Here is a 20955-nt window from a genome sequence, read left to right on the forward strand (position 1 = left end):
GAGCATCTGCAAATTTTCAGAAAATTCTGAATAATTTACAGTGCCGAAAACTAGGTTTAAACATGCTATTTTCCACGCGCATAAAAAAATTAGTCACTCGTGCAACAACCTGTTTTTAAACTAGTTTTCGGTACTGTAAATTATTCGAAATTTTCTGAAAATTTGCAGGATGCTCTAAATAACTACAATATACATGGTCATAACAAAAATCGCGCCGAAAACTGTTCATGGGTTGAGAATACAAAAGAGCCCCACCGGTAGGGCTCTTTTTAAATTTCTTACCAAAGAAATTTCCTATAATAATATTCATTCCTATAAAAAAAAAATAATAAGAAATGAGATTGAAAAGAGATATTATTAAAAAATATTTGAAAGATGAATAATAATTTCTAAATTTAGAAAAGAGACCGAGCGTGATAGAGTGTATTTTTGGACATTTTTATATAAATTTTGAAATTACATATAGATATTTTACATCTTCTACTTTGAGTGGTCTTATGAGAAAATAGGAAATGGGAAATAATATAATTAATTTTTTTTTTGATACCTTAAGTTTGTTTTATTGCGCATTTTGGATTATATTTTTACTTACACAATAATGTAAAATTTCCTTAATTTTGAAACATAAGCAGACAAGTTAAGTTGAACGGAAACATATACCTCAGGCTCATCTTCCCCTTCTTTCTAAACATTTTCGCCTTAATATGGTCAAAGGTTTAACTATAAATTAGTCAATATTATTAAGAATTAGTCATCATTTTAAACCTAGTCTAACCACGAGAGAATAAAATGATGATGTGAAATATGGAGGAAGTAATAGATGCATTTCTATACTAATTTGTACCTTAATTCATTGTTCCTTACCTAGTAATTTGTGTATTAATTTATGTCTTACTTTCAAAGTTCCCTATTTATTTATTTTTCCAGGAAATGGAGGATCATGTTCCTCGTATTGACATAGAAAAAAGACCTTTCAATCAGTATAAATTCTGCTTCTTGGAACCTAGTTTCGTTAACTTATACAAAACATCACACGTTAACGAGACTTGAATACTAATAAATAGCTGGGCTTAATGCAGAGAATCAGAGCTACCAAGATCTTCCCTTACCTTTTGACCAACTCTAAAAGCTTCACAACAACAGCATCTTCTCGTATAATTCCGCCACTTCCAAAGAGATCTTTTATTGGACCATTTTCCACAGGTATATGTATATGTATGTACACGCTTTTATAATTTTTTAGCTTGTTTTTTTTTATTTTTTATGGTCATGGAAATTGCCCTCAATATAATATAACATTATAGTTCTTGCATTAAAACTTAAACCAACGAATTGATCAGTCCCCAAAAATGCGGAAAGGTTTCGGTACCGTACCCATTTCAATGGAGTTTCTATTGAAGACAGAGCTGACTCTTTGCATTTTACAGAAATATATTCTAAAATGAAATTCCGGTTCCCGCTATTTTATATTATTCTTGGACGTAATGGGTTTTCATTTTAGTATCTTGATTGGATTGAGGGAAAATTACAGATTTTGCAGTTGTGTTAATGGGTAGTATTGTATAGGCTCAAGGATGAAATGGGGTGATGTGAAAATCTGCTTTTGTTTGTGGATGTGCTGTTTTCTCATTCCTTTCTCTTTTGTTAAGGAAGATTTCCATTGGACGCCAAAAAGAAACAGATAAATATTACTTTATCTTTCACTTTGATAAAGTCATGTACCATCAATTATAATTAAAAGACTTGACTTTTCCTTCACGCTGCAAGATTATTCAGAAAGACTGAGTCAAGTCTTTGATTTGTATCTCTTCAGATCCTAAAAATAAACTATCATTCTTGATTCAATCCAAGTCGGCTTCCACAAATTCCTTAGCTTTTGCAAAAGAAACCATGTCAGAAATTCAAGTTGAATTACTTAACGCAGCTGAGGATTTACATGGCGGAGTTCGTATTGAGTTGAAAGAACCTATGGATTCCCAGGAATTTTCTGCTCGGCTTAGTGCTTCTTTATCACAATGGAGGCTGCAAGTACGCTGTCCTTTTCATTTGATGATTCCAAGTTTTTTTTTCTCTTTTTTTCCCTTTAATTGCTTTATTATAAATGAGCTCAATTTCTATATGTAATCTATACAGGACAAGAAAGGTGTTTGGATCAAACTGCCTATTGAGCTATCTATTCTTGTTGAAGTTGCTGTGAAGGTGAACTTAAATAATTTCTTAATAGTTTATTTGCTAACATGAATTATGCTATTCATTTTTGTATTGCAAATATAATTTTGAGTCATATTTTCTTGGTAGCTCTTCTATTTTGCCTAATGATCCTTGTTTCATGTTTGTTTTGCAGGAAGGATTTAAATACCATCATGCTGAACCAGATTACTTAATGTTAGTCAAATGGATTCCTGAAACTGTTGATACTCTGCCAGCAAATGCTTCTCATCGACTTGGAATTGGTGCTTTTGTTATGAACGATAATAGAGAGGTGCTTCCCCCCCCTGCCCATTTGATACTAATACTAATTCTTGTTGTGTTCCTGGACATATGGCATCAAAGCACGAGTTGTTCATGATATTATTTTCTTTTTCTAAGTTTTAAAACTTGTATTAAAAGGGAGATAAAGACATCTTTAAAAGTGGACAAGAAGTCCACATCAAAACAAAATTTCAAGATGCTAATTCCTCACAGAATCAGAAAACAGAACTCCCTCAAAATCTTTTACATCAAAAAGCTACATGGCGATCCCAAAGTTTATTTTATCCCTTAAGGATATCATATTTTTCATTCAGTTTCATAAAAAAATTCTCTTATTCCTGTCCAACCAGATAGACCATCATACGGTTGAAATATCTGTCTTCCATAACCAAATAAATCAGTGCAATGTCCTGGAACAACTGGCCACATTGGTTTTTCTTCTTACGTAATATGGTAAAGGGGTTTTAACCCCACTTCTTTACCTCTAATTCTGAATGTGGATTTTAGAGCCCAAAAACCTGTACTTTTGTTTCAACTTTAATTTTAAATTCAATACCAGACGCATGTTTGATGCTTCTTTTAGTTGATATACTGGTACTTATATAAGTTCATAATTAGGAATTGATACACTTGTATGCTTTCAACTGCTTTCACTAATTAAGTACTTGAGTTAAAGATTCACTGATACAATGACCTAGTATAATTGTCATCTGAATTTAAATGTTTTCTTTTTGTAGGTGCTTGTAGTTCAGGAAAGAAACGGCAAGTTTAAAGGTTCAGGGCTTTGGAAGTACCCTACTGGTGTTGTTAATGAAGTGAGTACATAAACTTGTGCCCTTTATGGTATTATTTTTAAATTCTTATAAATATATTTGTTGAACATGGATTGAGAATTTCCATCCACAGGGTGAGGATATTTGTGACGCCGCAATTAGAGAAGTGAAAGAAGAGACAGGAGTAAGTTACAAAATTGCAATTTCTGTTTCCAAGTGGATATGCTTTTTCAGTGCAGCCTATCTCATTCAATTGTGAATCTAAGACTCGTGGTTTTATTTTGCATTAGGTTGACACGGAATTTGTGGAAGTTTTAGCATTTAGGTAGGGAACTTTCTCACTCACAAATTGACTAAACCTTTACAGTTGTTTTTGTGCACTGCAACTATATGAACCTCATCTCCTTTCCCAGTTTTACTCATTTGTTTTGTTTTGATCTTTTTTCAGGCAAAGCCACAAGTCATTCTTCAACAAGTCGGATATGTTCTTTGTTTGCATGTTAAAACCTCAATCCTATGAGATTCAGAAGCAGATTGTAGAAATTGATGATGCCAAGGTAATTTCTGGTGACAATCAATCATCGAACTTTACAGTTGCTTCTTTATAAAATTGCACTAGCCTTTTTTTTGATGCCCATTTCTAGACTCCTTGTCTCCTTTTACTTTTACTTTTGCATTTTAGTGCGATTTCTCTTGTTACAAAAGACATTAAATAAACTAAACCTCTCTGTTGGCCTCTGCACTTGCATCCGATTAGGGACATCATAAGCTCTTACAGCAGGCTATAGCAAGTTTTCCTGTTTCATGAGTGATGATGCTCATGAACTCAGTTTAAATTGGTCCCATAGATTACTATTGCAACTTGGATGAATGTAAAAACCAGAATTTTCTGTTTGTGGAGTTCAAAACATAAAAGTTGTAGATGAAAGTATGCAGTACTAGATATTGATGAAACCCTTTAAGATGACAAAACCATGAAGTTGTTTAATGTTATTTCTTAGTTGAGGTTAATGCATGAATTAGCCCTTTCTTATGATAATTGACTTAGTTGAGTAAATGGGAAAGTAGAAAAGGAAAAAGAATGAGAATTGACTTGTTCTCTTTGTTTTGATATGTTTTCTGCAGTGGATGCCAGTTGCAGAGTATGCAGCCCAACCATTTATCCGAAACCATGAGCTCTTCAGTTTAGTTTCAAAAATATGCTTGGCAAAGACAGATACCGATTACAGCGGCTTCTGTCCACAGGCTACAACTACAGCTTCTGGCAAAACAACCTATTTGTACTTTAACCACCAGTATCTCGACAACATACTTCGTTCGGGTATTTCACACTCCAACTAATGATTTACTGTACAGATCTCAGTATAGGATAACTATACCACAATGGTCTATACGTCTCCCACAGTTTATTCAAGAATGCAGAAATAACAGAATAAATCCTCATGTTTACTTTATTCATAAGATATATAGATATGTATTTTTTCAGTTATGTCCAGTATTCCATGTGTACTTTGTGAAAAAATGCCAAATACATTCAGTTGTACTAAAGTCTTGACTCTGATCTCATATCTTGTAATAAGTGTTGGGAGTCAAGGGTCGTGTCCTAAACCAGTTTGTTCTCTTCAGTTCAAAGTAATTTAAATAGGGTATAAGTTTTTTTTTCTCTTTTGTGCGATCCATATGAGGAAATAAATGAATTGGCATTCTAAGTTTGTAATTCAAATGCTGAAGTTGTAGTAATTATTATTATTATTTTATTATTATGATAATTCTATTAAATAGTTGAGTTAAGTTATTATTTGTAGTGTTAGAATCAAATTTAGAGTAAATTTTTTAAAAAATAACTAATTTTCATGTTTTATTAACCCGTTTTGCTCTCTCTCTCTCTTTTTTTTTAAAATCAAAGTATTTTTTTTCCTTAAAAAATATAGGTTTTTGAAATTTATTTATATAATATATATACTAAATAAAAACAACGATTAATTGCACATTTACTTATTTTTGTTATACCCTATTTTTTAAGTAAATAAGAATGTTTGGAAAATACTATACTAAGCTCAGTTCCAGATATTATTATCGTTAATAATAATATTAATAAGCATTAGACCACTTCAGCTCGAAGAGTATAGAAAGATCAGTTCGAAAGTGCGTTGAAAATGTGTCGGAAGCAGTATTTAAGTAAACGATTCCTCTTTTATAGGGATTTGTTTAGATATTTACTCATTAACTGATTAATTTGTATTTTGAATTCAAATGAGATATTTATGTAACTTCTCCCTAAAATTGCGGGGAAGAGAATTTGAAATCAGGTCTATAGATACCTGGACTGTAGTCATTTACTTTCATGCACAATTTTTGTACTGAAACTCTAGAAAATTACTTTCTAAGCTTTAACTCAGAATTCTTAATAAAAGTGACTCGTGGACTAGGTAGATTTAACTACTGAACCACGTAAAAAACCTATGTGTTCATTTTATCTTTCTGAAATCGTAAGCTTAATTGCACTTATTTTTAGTTGACGAAAATTTGCGTCAACTGTCTGGTGCTTTCATTGAGAGCATTAAGCAATTCAAACCACACCTCCCTAAAATTCTTAATTCATCATCGCAATGGTCGCCCTGCCCTCACTGGAAACTTTCTTGGTTCTGGAAGTGGACACCCATTTCCAAGAATATCAGAGGAAACAACCCCACGAATTGAAGAACATCCCAGACGGGCTGACAAGTGGCCATGAATGATGAACAAACTCACGACGAGGGGAGTGCTTCGACGACCCCTTGAGATCCTGGGCAGAGCAAGTGACAGCCCCAGAATATTCTTATATTTCGACAAGGTATGTCCCAATGGTGGAATTGGAGAATCAAAACCTAAGGGAACACCTTCCTGAAGCTACCCGAATAAATGATGAAATGGCCAGGAGAGCTGCAGCTGCCGAGGCAGCTCTGAGAAGAGCCATGGGACGATCTCATGGAAGCATAGTAGCTCAGATGGTCGAGCAAAGAGCTTGCTAGATTCAAACATGAGGAACTACTACAAACCTGGAGTTAACCAGCAAGGGACTTCTTCTTGAAATCCCCTACGGGTAAACAATAACTAGGCTAGATAGGTTCCCATAGACATTGAGAATAACTAAACAACTCAAAGAGTAACTCGGAGCAACAACCTGCTCGAAACAATGAGAGACCCCCTTGTCTCTGATTCGACATCCTCCATCGCCAGCTCGGTACATCCCACAAAACAGGGAGCCTACTCAAGGAGGAATGAGAGTCAGTGAGGGAATACCACAAAGTCTAGCTCTGGGTGCCAGTGCGAATCAAAATCCTAGACCTAGACACGGACAAAGGAGTGACCATGAAGCTCCACTAGGAGAAAATCAAGGGATTAGACAAATGAGACAAAATCAACAAACAATAAGTCACATGTCTAGGTCCCGAGCTATTAGGATAAAAATAAACGTCAAAAATCCACCTAAGAGCAATGGTCAGCAATAACAACATCAACGAACTGTGAGTTTTGCTGAAGATAGCTACAAAACTGATAGGAAAAATATGAGTAGGTCGATGAGTGTTATAACACCGAGCCAAGATATTACAACAATTATCTGAATGATGGCTTTGTTGGAGTTTTATGCCCTAATTAAAACTCAATTTATTTGTAATCTCATATATTATCAATAAAAGAATAGAAATCATTTTTTGACTTGGTCGATCACTTTGCTCACATGTTTTATTTTCATGATTATTTATTTAATATAAACTTCTATTAAATCCTGAGCATATAGCTAATTGTATTTATAGTGACGTAATTACAATGGAATATAAGTATGATTATATGTTCAAAATAAGTTAGTCCTAAGATTAGTCAGTGCACATGATTTACATTGACTTGCCAATCTACGATATGATCTACTTACACATCGCAGTGTTATGTTCTTTCTAGAACATTAGCAAAATAGATAAGATCGGATGTATTTGTTACATCGGACTGGATCGATATTGACAGTTGATAGGATAAGTAAACATACCGTTATTATCTATTCTAGTCATATCATATAGTTGACCATAGGTCAATTCAATCTCAATTATGAGTGGTTAGTATTCTAATTGATTGTATTATTTGAGTTCTTTGACTTGTTCGTTACCAGCTTACCCTACGGACTAGCCCATACTTACATCTTGGGAACTCGGTAGTATAATTGAGTGGGAGTGTTAATCATATATATGAACATTTGATGAAGAAGTGAAACGATTGTTTCCTTTTAGTTTTTTTTCGAGATGTTATATGATAGAGATCTCATTTCAGTAATTAATATTAGTTTATTGAAATATCATTTACAAGGAACTAAGTGTTTTAAGGATAAAATACAATGAGGGGTAAAACAATATTTTAGTCCCATCTTATTGTAGACCCTCTATAGAGAATTGAGTGACAATTATGGTTGTAACAATGGATAATTAATAACGTATATATATTGCTTATAGAGCGTTCTATGAATACAAGAGTGCAATTCCGAGTCTTTAGTAGAGTCACGAGGAATTGATAAGTTAGTAAATTTATTAGTTTGATTTATGATAACTTATTGGAGCTAAATTTCATAGGCCCATGGTCCTCATTGTACCTTGGATAAAATCATCTAGATAGTCTCAATTAATTTATTTAATTATCAATTAGAATTATCAAAGTTGACCAGGTCAATTTTGGATAGTTTCACTTAGTTATACAATTTTGAGAAGAAAAGAGATATTATGGCAGATTTATTAATTAAGATAAATTGATATATAAATTAATAAATAAGTTTAAATTATAAATAATTAATTTGATAAAGGATTTAAATAATCATTCAATTACTTAAATCAATAGAAAATAATACAAGCCTTGATTTTAAGTCCGATGGGCTTATAATCAAATGAGAAATTTCACGGGCCTAAATCCCATGATAATTTCGACCTAGGGCTTTTAATTGACTATTATTTTATTGATTTTTTTAATTAAATTAAATTACCTAATTGACTCTATAAAAGGAGTGCTTAGAGAGATGACAGACATATGTTTAATCACTGGTTTTCTGATATGTTTTAGATTCTCTCTAAACATAAGTCTTTTTCTAAGCTTTATTGTTCTTTTCTTTTCTTCTCTCTGTATCTATCTCATGCGTTGAGAATTTCCCACTCTAGTCTAGGTGATTCTAAGGATACTTTGGAAGACTGTGAAGAAAATTGAAGATCGGTTCAGTTTCTTGATAATACTCTGCGACATAAATGATCCAAGGGTTAGAGAAACTGAATGAATGACTCATTCATTCCGCTGCGTATAATGTAAGTATTCTTATCATTATTTCTATTTGAATTCAATTTTAGAAACATGTTCTAGGTTGTCTCATATTAACTTGCTTAATATTAGATCTATATGAAAATAAATAAAGATCCTATATAAGTTATCCTAACAACTGGCCTCAGAGCCTTTGGTAATCTTCATTTTCACGTATGAATATGTTAAAAATTGAACTATTTGATGTGTTTGAATAATTAGATGGATTTCATGATTTAATGAAGCATATTGAATTTTATGTGATTATTAGCAATTTTTAGGTTATTTTGTTGTGTTTTCTATGCCATTAATTTTTATATATGCTTTATTTTGTGTAAAACATGTTAAAAAATTAATTAGAAAATATTTTTGGTTTGAAAAATTGCACAAAATATTTTCCAGAAATTTTTTGGCCTGGCTGCCATTGCGTGCGCGCACACCACGCACACCAGCGTGCGCACATCATCCAGCCTTCGCGCGCGCATCTGCCCAGCCACCCGCGCACACCGTGCGCGCACACCAGGCACCGTGAACAGTACTCGTCACGTGTATTGTTCATCAATTTTTTATTATTTTAATTAAAGAAATTAAAATGTGAAAATTGATTATTTATAATCAAAGCCAAATATATCAGATTTGTTTTATAATTTAAAATGTTTTTTAAAATAAGATATTTTTGTTGGTTGAGATTTAAATAATTAGATATTTTTACAAAGATTCAAATTCAAATTTAAAAATAGACTAACAACTTAATTTAAATTTTTTTAAAATATTAAAATATTAGAATTAAGATATCAGATATTTAAGATATTTTCTTTTAAATACTTGATATTTTTTATTAAATCTTTATTTAAAAATATAAATATATGTATATTCTATAGTTTTTAATATTTAAATTATTTGAAATTTGAAATTTGTTAGTTATATATTTTCATGGATATTTAAATTTGTTTAATTGTTTTGAGATATTTTAGGGTTGTTATAACTATTAATATATATATATATTAAAATGGTTAAAATATTAGCTTATTGTTGTAACAACACAAGATATTTTTTGAAAAATAGTTAAGATATTTTTTCAACCAATTAATAAAATATTTGTTTTAATAAATGAGATTTAAATTAACTTTGGTTAATTGTTGATAAATCATAATTAAATTAAATTTATATATTTTTTTTCAAATTAACTTAAACCAAGTTGATTGTTGATAAATGAAATTAAAATTAACTTTTGTTAATTGTTGATAAATTTAATTTAAATTAACTTATTTTTTGTAAAAAATTAATTAATTCAAATTTTTCGATAAATTCTAGATAATTAATTGTAATATTTTTGCAAATGAAATAAATTGTGATATTTTTGCATAAATTTATAGACTTGCTCTTATAGTAATATAATTAGGCCCATCCAATTATAACATCTATTTGCACTATATATGATATTTTTGCAATTGACTTAGATGCATATAGTGGTCCATATGTTTGTTAGATATATGAATTTTTCTAAATAAAATATTAATAAAATGATAGGTTTTATTTGGGCCTATTAGAAAATGTAAATTTTAAATTCCTCTCTTGTGGGTGATTGCACTTGTGAATGTCCATTTGCTTTGCATGACTATAGTGGACCTAATCAATTAATAATAATTAATAAAACGAAAGTTTAAATTCCTGTCTTTTGGACTTTGTATAGAAGTTTGGGGGCCTTAGTAGTGGGAACGACATACTGGACCCAACCCTCTTCCATACAAACCCAATTGTTAATGCCCATTTACCTGAGTTGGACTTAATTGTATAGGTTCATTATATTAGTTAAACCTAAATATTGATTATCAACAAATTAATTCTAAATTAATTGAATTTGTTTCAATGTGACACTTTAGAATTAATAGGAAATTATAGGACTTTGGTTTTAAAAATTTAATCTTTTTAATTTTTTTTGGAGAACCATAGTCATTAATTTTCTAAAAATAAATAATAAAAATATTATTTTTGATTTTAAGAATTATATTCGATCTCTACCGTTGGTTTAATAGAGTCTATAACTTAATGGGGCCTCGAGACGCTTTGATTCCTCCCCTTACAAAATGTGTTCATTAGTTATTTTAACAAGGTTAGATTTCGAAAGATAGATAATTATAGGTCAAATTCTACTAGACCCACTCCTACGGTGACTACTGGGACTAAATCTATGATTATCGAAATCGTGGGTCTAGCTCATAAAATAAGAGATTTTGTTTTCTTATTTTGATCAAATAGTAGATTGTTAATGATGGTGTCCATTATTAAATAACTTTACAACTTTATTTAACTAGTGGTATTTTTGACTCTCGCCAACTCGGACAAGGATATCATAGATTAGTTAAAAACCTAAAGAAATAGAGACATGATTATTTTGGTATTTTTTTCTCATATCTTACATATTTTTGGTATATGTTGTGCTATTTCTTGAAATTTGTGTGCATAGGAGTTTTATTGAGCAAATGTGACTGATTTCTATTTTATTGGTAAGTATGGTTGTGTCTACTCCCATCCTTTCTCAACTTTCGATGGAGAAACTCACTGGAGAAAACTTCCTTAAATGGAAGCAAAACATCAACATTGTGTTGATTGGTGACAACTCCAAGCTTGTCATGTTTGAGGAATCCCCAGAAGTTCCAACTGAAGGAGCTACCAAGTCTGTGAGGAATAAGTATGAACGTCAGCAGGCGGCTAACAATAAGGCGCGGTATTACATGTTGACTAGTATGGTCGACACTTTCAAGACAAGGATGGAGAATGTCGAGACGGCCTACGAAATCATGGATCAACTCCAAGACATGTTTGGTGCCAAGTCACCGCATTATCGTTTTGAGGCCACCAAGAAATATGCCAATGCTCGGATGGCACCGTCTCAACATGTTCGTGATCATTTGATCAAAATGACAAACTACTTTCAAAAAGTTGAACTGCATGGAGCAACAATAGATGAGGAAACTCAAGTTGGCTTAATCCTCAACAGTCTCTCTCCAACTTTCTTGATGTTCACCACCAACTATGTGTTGAATAAACCCAACTATGGTCTGACGCAGCTCATGAACGAGCTTCAGACTTTTGAGTCTATTATGGGTGGACCAAGTAAGGGAGGAGAAAATAAGACAACAACTACTACTGCTGTTGATCCAGCTAAGGCTGAAGGTAACCAAGCTTCATCTTCGAAAGCTGGAAACAAGAAGAAAGGTGGACAAAACAACAACCCCAAGCCTGCAAAGGCTACAAAGACGAGTGCACAACCAAATGCACAGACGCCTAAGGGGAAGAACAAGAAAAACAAGAAAGGTAAAGGTAAGTATTTTCACTGCAAAGAGAAGGGGCATTGGAAACAGGATTGCCCCAAGTTTCTAGCAGCTAAAAACAAAGGTAATGATTATAGTTCATTTATCTTGGAAACATGTGTTTTAGAGAATGATAAATCCATTTGGATTATTGATTCTGGATCTACTAAACATGTTTGTAACTCTTTACAACTTCTTGAATCGTGGGAGGAAGTGGAGGAAGGCGGCTTAAAGCTTAGATTTGGGAACAAAGCGTTCGTTGTGGTCCAAGCTAGAGGAATAGCTCGTCTGAAGTTCGGAAATAAATTTTTAATTTTAAATGATGTATTTTTTATTCCGGATTTTAGTAGAAATTTAATTTCAGTTTCCATGTTGCAATTAGAACAATTTGTTATGACTTTCACAAGTTCTAATATATGTATTTCTTTCAATGGATCACAATTGTGTATTGCATGTTTGGAAAAAGGGCTTTATATTCTGTGACCTAACGAATCCCTCGCTCTTAACAATGATTTATTCAAAGTAGCTAAACCTAGGACCAATAAACGTCAAAAGACTGACAACGATAATATGACGTATCTATGGCACTTGAGACTAGGTCACATTGGCTATGATAGGATTCAAAGACTTACAAAGGATGGGCCTTTGAGGGAACTCACCTTAGGTGAATTACCTGTTTGTGAATCTTGTCTAGAAGGCAAACTGACCAAGCGTCCATTCTCTGCAAAGGGTGATAGGGCCAAAGAACCACTTGGACTTGTTCATTCAGATTTTTGTGGACCTTTGAATGTACAAGCCAGGGGTGGTTTTGAGTATTTCGTCACTTTCATTGACGATTACTATAGATACTCATGTCTTTACCTAATACATAGGAAATCAGAAGCATTTTCAAAGTTTCAGGAATTCTTAGCAATGGCTCAAAACCAATTAGGTAAAACGTTAAAGATCTTGCGATCTGATAGGGGTGGAGAATATTTGGATATGCAGTTCCAAGATCATTTTATTGAACTTGAGATTTTATCACAACTTACTGCCTCGGGTACTCTGCAACAAAATGGTGTAGCGGAACGCCGAAACAGAGCTTTATTAGAAATGGTTAGATGCATGCTTAGTTACTCAACTCTACCAACTTCGTTCTGGGTCATGCAATTGAAATTGCAAATGACATTCTTAATGTCGTGCCGTCTAAATTAATCCCCAAAACACCTTTAGAACGCTGGAATGGTCGTGAATCTTGTTTACGCCATTATAGAATCTGGGGGTGTCCCGCCCATGTCCTGAGGAAAAAGGAAGGAAAGCTAGAGCCACGAATTGAAGTTTGAACGTTTGTTGGCTATCCTAAAGGTACTCGGGGTGGAATTTTCTATAGTCATTTAGAAAAGAAGTGTTTACTTCTACGAATGCTACTTTTCTGGAAAATAACTATGTCCAAAACTTCAAACCACGCAGCAAAGTAGTTTTAGAGGAGATGGTTAAAGAATTTATTCCAACCAATGTTCCATCGTCATCAACGCGAGTTGATGATGAAATTCCCACTCTTCATGTCCAACCAACGCAAGTCGATTTAAATGAAGAAAGTACCACTGTTTCTGAGCAAACAGTCACAAAGCCTTATCGTAGTGGGAGGGTTTCTAGGAACCCAGTTCGCTATGGTTTGGATGGTGAAACCAATATAGTTGTTGGTGACACTAGTGATGATGATCCGTTGTCTTTCAAACATGCAATGGATAGCCTTGAAAAGGAACTATGGCTTGAAGCCATGAAACAGGAAATGGAGTCCATGTACTCAAATTTCGTCTGGGATCTTGTAGAAGCACCTAGTGACTTTAGGGCCATTTGGTGCAAGTGGATCTACAAGAAGAAATGAGGTGTTGATGGAAATATCGAGACTTATAAAGCTCGATTAGTGGCAAAGGGTTATACCCAAAGAGAAGGCGTGGAATATGAGGAAACTTTTAGTCTGGTAGCCATGCTCAAGTCCATTTGCATCTTCCTATCCATATCAGCCGCTCTCGACTATGAGATCTGGCAAATGGACGTCAAGACAACTTTTCTTAATGGGAAGCTTGACGAAGTCATTTATATGGATCAGCCAGAAGGATTTAAAGTAGCTAGACAAGAAGGAAAGGTTTGCAAGTTGAATAGGTCCATCTATGGACTTAAGTAAGCTTCTCGTTCCTGGAATCTTAGGTTTGATGAAATAATCAAAACCTATGGCTTTGAACAAAATATTGACGAGGCTTGTGTTTACCAATTGAAGGCAAATCAAATAGTGGTATTCCTGGTTCTTTATGTAGATGATATCTTACTCATTGGAAACAATGTTAAGAAATTACCAGATGTGAAGAATTAGTTGAGCACTCAATTCCAGATGAAGGATTTGTGAGAAGCAAGTTATGTTCTAGGTATCCAGATCATCAGGGATAGAAAGACCAAACTCTTAGCTCTATCTCATGCAGCTTACATAGATAAAGTGCTTGAACGTTTCTCAATGAAAAATTCCAAGAAAGGGAGTCTACCGTCCCACCATGGAATTCATCTTTCAAAGAAGGAGTCTCCCAAGACTCATGAAGAGGAATATGCAATGAGAAAAGTTCCTTACGCATCTGCAATTGGAAGTCTGATGTATGCTATGTTGTGTAGTAGACCAGATATCTGCTATGCAGTGGGAGTAGTGAGCAGGTATTAGTCAAACCCAGGACTAGAACATTGGATAGCAGTTAAGCATATCTTGAAGTATTTAAGGTGGACTAAGGATTATATGTTATTCTACAAGGGTGGTGTTTTGAACCCTGTAGGCTACACCGATTCAGATTTTCAGACTGATGTCGATGACAAGAAGTCTACTTTTGGAATGGTGTTTACTCTTGGGGGTGGAGCTGTGATATGGAGAAGCGTAATGCAGTCTGCAATCTCAGATTCCACCATGAAGGCTGAGTACATAACCGCATCAGAAGTAGCTAAGGAAATAGTCTGGCTAAAGAAATTCTTTTCAGATCTTGGTGTTATTCCAGAAATGGATAAACTGCATATGTTGTTTTGTGACAATACAAGAGCGATTGCCAACTCGAAAGAACCTCGAAGTCACAAGATGAGTAAGCATATTGAAAGGAAGTATCATATTATCCGAGAATATGTGGCCAGGGGAGATGTGAAGGTTATGAAGATTGCATCTGAAGACAATCTTGCATATCTGTTTACAAAGACACTACCAGAAGCTACATTTGATAAGCATATAAAAGAAATGAGATTAGTAGAATTAAGACATTAGTTTCAATTAGTGCAAGTGGGAGTTTGATGCCCTAATTAAAACCCAATTTCTTTGTAATCTCATTTATTATCAATAAAAGAATAGAAATCATTTTTTGAATTGGTCGATCACTTTGCTCACATGTTTTATTTTCATGATTATTTGTTTAATATAAACTTCTATTAAATCTCAAGCATATAGCTAATCGTATTTATAGTGACGTAATCACAGTGGAATATAAATATGATTATATGTTCAAAATAAGTTAGTCATAAGATTAGTCAGTGCACAAGATTTACACTGACTTGCCAATCTACGATATGATCTACTTACACATCGCAGTGTTATGTTCTTTCTAGAACATTAGCAAAGTAGATAAGATCAGATGTATTTGTTACATTGGACTGGACTGATATTGACAGTTGATAGGATAAGTAAACAAACCGTTATTATCTATTCTAGTCATATCATATAGTTGACCATAGGTCAATTCAATCTCAATTATGAGTGGTTAGTATTCTAACTGATTGTATTAGTTGAGTTCTGTACGCCCTGGTTTTCCCACGGGCTGATTAACGAGCTGAGAGTCGGCCTAATCATGTCTACCACGTGGACATCCCCATGACCGGAGCTGCCATAGAAAGGCCCTACCTCCTCAGCTCGAGATAACATAAGGGTTCGCCAAGAATAGACTGAGTTTGGACTCTGAAGACCACAGGTCGAGGGAAGCATCCAGCTCGTGGTACGAGCTAGAGTTGGAGGTTGTGACCCTTTATAAAGTCAACCACGCAAGGTAAACGTGCATATATCAGACATCACGTGTCTGATATATCCCTGACTTCTCGGACACGCAGCATGAACGTGCGTATTCAGACACCCACGACTGGGTTGGGTCGTGCAGCCCATTATCCCCTTACCTATTGATTTGACCACACTTATGTGTCAGGTTTAGGAATTAATCATGAATGTCACAGAGTTGACATGATAGGTAAGAAGGTCACAGGATGACCTTCTTACCAACTCCCAGGTGCCTTCTCCTATAAATATGGAGACCCTGGGAGTTACAAAGGGTTGGATTCTATTATGTAAAAAATACCCTGTAAAAGAATACCAAACATATAGCAATAATATTGACTGGTGGAGTAGAAGGATTTTAACCTTTGAACCACCTAAAAAACGTATTTTGTATCACCATTCCATTTCCAAGATCATTCATCTATTTTGGTTCAACATAAGCACTAATCCCTTTCTCTTATCTTCTTAATTACCTGTGGGCGAAGAACCGCGTCAACAAGTTCTTTGACTTGTTCGTTACCAACTTACCTTACGGACTAGCCCATACTTACATCTTGGGAACTCGGTAGTATAATTGAGTGGGAATGTTAATCATAGATATGAACATCTATAGCTTCTGATGAAGAAGTGAAATGATGGTTTCCTTTTAGTTTGTTTTAAGGTGCTATATGATAGAGATCTCATTTCAGTAATTAATATTAGTTTACTAAAATATCATTTACTAGGAACTAAGTGTTTTAAGGATAAAATACAGTGAGGGGTAAAACGGTATTTTAGTCCCATCTCATTGTAGACCCTCTATAGGGGATTGAGTGACAATTATGGTTGTAACAATGGATAATTAATAACGTATATATATTGCTTATAGAGCGTTCTATGAATTCAAGAGTGCAATTTCGAGTCTTTAGTGGAGTCACGAGGAATTAATAAGTTAGTAAATTTATTCATTTGATTTATGATAACTTATTGGAGCTTGATTTCATAGGCCCATGGTCCTCATTGTACCTTGGATAAAATTATCTAGATAGTCTCAATTAATTAATTTAATTATCAATTAGAATTATCAAAGTTGACCAAGTCAATTTTGTAATTAAGATAAATTGATATCTAAATTAATAAATAAGTTTAAATCAAAGTTCAAATTATAAATAATTAATTTGATAAAGGATTTAAATAATTATTTAATTACTTAAATCAATAGAAAATAATACAGGCCTTGATTTTAAGTCCAATGGGCTTATAATCAAATGAGAAATTTCACGGGCCTAAAACCCATGATAATTTTGACCTAGGGCTTTTAATTGGCTATTATTTTATTGATTTTTTAATTAAATTAAATTACCTAATTGACTCTATAAAAGGAGTGCTTAGAGAGATGACAGACATATGTTTAATCATTGGTTTTCTATAGGTTTTAGATTCTCTCTAAACATAAGTATTTTTCTAAGCCTTATTGTTCTTTTCTTTTCTTCTCTCTGTATCTATCTCATGTGTTGAGAATTTCCCACCCTAGTCTAGGTGATTCTAAGGATACTTTGGAAGACTGTGAAGAAAATTGAAGATCAGTTCAGTTTCTTGATAATACTCTGCGACATAAATGATACAAGAGTTAGAGAAACTGAAGGAATGATTCATTCATTCCGCTGCGTATAATGTAAGTATTCTTATCATTATTTCTCTTTGAATTCAATTTTAGAAACATGTTATAGGTTGTCTCATATTAACTCGTTTAATATTAGATCTACATGAAAATAAATAAAGATCCTATATAAGTTATCCTAACAGGTTTCTGACCTTCGAGAGCATTTAAACCAGAGCCGGGGGCAGTTCAACTAGCCTAACTCGGACTTGAGGGCACACTTAAATCCCAAAGAGGAGATCATATACTACCAGTATACGGGAATAATTATAACCCCATATTGCAACAAGGAGCTGGAGTTCCGCTGAACAATAACCAGCTTCAAAGGGCACATGTACCTCATCCCATTGATCTAGTTCAGGAACGGATCAATTTTTCTCGAGGAGAAATTCAGGCTCCTACGAGTGGGAAAAGTTAAAGAAAAGGCTTATGATTCGGATGAGGAGCTCAAACCCTTTACTTCGCATATCTCGAGCACTTTCTTCCCTCAAGGGTTTAAACTACCACATGTAACACCTTATGATGGTAGCACTGACCTCGAAAGCCACATAAGCACGTTTAATACAGTAATGAGGATGAGAAATGTGGGGCTCGAGCTCTGTTGCATGCCTTTTCCCACTTCCTAAACCGAGGAACAAAAAGTTGGTTTGGTAAATTCCATAGACACTTGATCTCATCTTGGGAATAGTTGTCAGAAGAATTTAAAAAGAAATTCCCAGCTACACGGAGCATTAAACCCGAGGATTATTCCCTTGCCAACATAAAGCAACAACTGGGAGATTCTCTCAAGAAGTATATTGGGAGATTCAATATCGAGGCTGCTAAAGCTCGAGATGTGGATGACAGTAGCCATTTGATGGCCATACGAGTTGGAATTATACCAGGCAATGCTTTATGGGATGACCTGCAAAGAAAACCAACTCGAACAATCATGAAGTTCACTGAATGAGCTCAAAGATTCATAAACATGGAAGATGCTAGGTTGGCGTTACGGTTGACAGCTCCGAACCCAATAACTACGTCGAATCTGAGTGCAAATATGGTTGCAAGTTAAATTTTCCCAGCAGTAGCTCCTACTGCCAATGACAACACCACCAAAAGGAAAAAGAATGAAGGGAATGCTCTTGATGCGGAAGGAAGAAAAAAGAAAGAAAGGAGATAAATACATCTCCATATATATTATTTATGCCGAGCTAACAAAGTCTCGGGGAAATATCTATGTGGAAAAAAAAGAACAAGTTCCCGTTTAGGCGACTCGATGCGCAGTCAACGCGCTAAAAGGGACCAAAACAAGTATTGTCGCTTCCACATGGATATTGGCCACCTCACCGAGTAGTGCCGAAAACTCAAGGATGAGATTGAAAATTTGATCTCGTGTGGTTATCTCAAACAATATGTCCAGAATAGAAAAAATAACCAAGGTCAGGCCCAACAGAACCAAAGGGTAGCACAACATCAACTCGCAGCCCCAATAGCTAGGGAAAATAACCAGCCACCTCCAATAGATGGAGAAGATGTCATAACCATCTTTGGAGGACCTCATATTTTTGGAACGAGCATAAATACTCAAAAGAGGTATGTGCAGGAGCTGAAAACGGGGGTTGATACCCCTTATGTTCCAGAACCCTGAGCACCAAAGCAACAAAGGGTTGAGTCCCAACCAATTACGCTCATTGAGGATGATGCCTAGCACATCTAGTTCCCACATAACAATCCTTTGTTAATCAGTGTTCAGCTCGCCAATAAAAGAGTAAGAAAAGTGTCAATAGTTAATGGGAGCTTAGTGAACATCTTATATAAAACAACGCTCGAGAAGATGGGTCTGTCAGTCCAGGACCTCAAAGCGTGTGCTACAACCCTTTATGGATTCTCAGGAGAAGGGATTGTGAGCATAGGAGTGATAAAACTCCTTATGACTCTAAGGGAATACTCGGTATCTGTCACCAAGATGTTCAAATTTATTGTAGCCGATTCACAGTCTGCCTACAATGTTCTGCTCGGAAGACCAACCTTGATAGGGTTGGGGGTAGTAACCTCTGTAAGTCCTCTGGCAGTAAAATTCCCAACCCCAAGTAGGATTGGGACAATAAAAAGAGACAAACTAGCAGCTTGGAAATGCATGAGAGGTCGAAGCCAACCCAACACTCAAGCACTGATGGTGATTGAAGAAATAGTCGATGAGACTATATTTGAGATAGAAGAGTGTGAGATCGACCCTTGACTGGGAGATGACTAAGCTAGGCTCAAGCCTATTGAAGAATTAGAAGAGGTAGATCTCGATCAGATATACCCGACCAGAGTTGTAAAAATTTGGAAAGAACTTGCTATGGAAACAAAATAGCAAGTAACCCAGTTTTTATGGGATAACCAAGATGTATTTACCTGGTCCCATTCAGATATGATTGGGATCAGTCCAAATATAATAAGTCATGCTCTCAACGTGGACAAAAAATTTTCTCCAAAACAACAAAAGAAGAGACCGCTCGACGATGACATACGATAAGCACTGAAAGAGGAGGTCGACAGAATAAAAGCCAACAACTTCATTAGGGAATCATTCTATCAGAATTGGATAGCTAACCCAGTTTTAGTTCCCAAGCTGAATGGACAATGGAGAATGTGTATTGATTACTCTACCTTGGATTGCTTTCCTCTACCTTGGATTGATCAGCTCGTAGATGCTACCTCAGGTCACGACCTAATGTCCTTTATGGATGCATACTCTAGGTATAACCAAATAGCAATGCACGCCCCGGACCAAGAACACACGAGATTCACAACTAATAATGGATTGTATTGTTACAATGTAATGCCCTTTGGGTTAAAAAATGTTGGAGTGTTCTTTTGGAGTGTTCTCAGGATAATTCCTCGGTTTCATAGTAAATTCTCGGGGATTGAAGCAAATCCTAACAAAATAAAGGCTTTAATCACATGCCCTCACCTCAAAAACACAAGGTTGTACTAAGTTTGACTAGTCGAATGACAACTTTAAATAGATTCATCTCAAAATCTACTGATAAATGCTTGCCATTCTTGAAACTTTTGAGAGGGGACAAGAAGTTCGAATGGACAGAAGAGTGTGAACATGCTTTCCAAGCCTTAAAAAGCATACCTATTTTGTCCAAGCTTATTACAGGAGAGATATTGTACTTATATCTTGCAATAACCGAGCATGCAATCAATGCGACATTAGTTTGGGAGGATAAAAAAGGTATAGAGACCAGTTTACTATGTTAGTGAAAATATATTTTGTAACGACCCAAAATTACTAATAAGGCTTAAGGGCCTTGATTAGTGTGCCGGGAGGGCATAATTGGAGGTTAAGAGAATTAATGGTAAGAAAGCATGAATATGGGTATTGGTTAAGTAATGCGGGCCCTGTTTGGATGGTAAGGGCATAATTGT

General features: G+C 34.7%; 1 protein-coding gene across 1 annotated transcript; it reads left to right on the plus strand.

The window, feature by feature from the left end:
* Window positions 1-956: 956 nt before the first annotated feature.
* LOC133818348 (nudix hydrolase 2-like) lies at window positions 957-5008 on the plus strand. Its single transcript, XM_062251147.1, has 9 exons — window positions 957-1215; window positions 1814-2028; window positions 2134-2199; window positions 2345-2482; window positions 3210-3287; window positions 3379-3429; window positions 3536-3570; window positions 3694-3802; window positions 4371-5008. The coding sequence occupies exons 1-9, from the start codon at window positions 1074-1076 to the stop codon at window positions 4584-4586; spliced, it is 1050 nt and encodes a 349-aa protein (XP_062107131.1). The 5' UTR covers window positions 957-1073; the 3' UTR covers window positions 4587-5008.
* Window positions 5009-20955: the final 15947 nt, after the last annotated feature.

The sequence above is a fragment of the Humulus lupulus genome, chromosome 2 (assembly GCF_963169125.1).
Source record: "Humulus lupulus chromosome 2, drHumLupu1.1, whole genome shotgun sequence".
In the NCBI taxonomy this organism is placed as follows: Eukaryota; Viridiplantae; Streptophyta; class Magnoliopsida; order Rosales; family Cannabaceae; genus Humulus; species Humulus lupulus.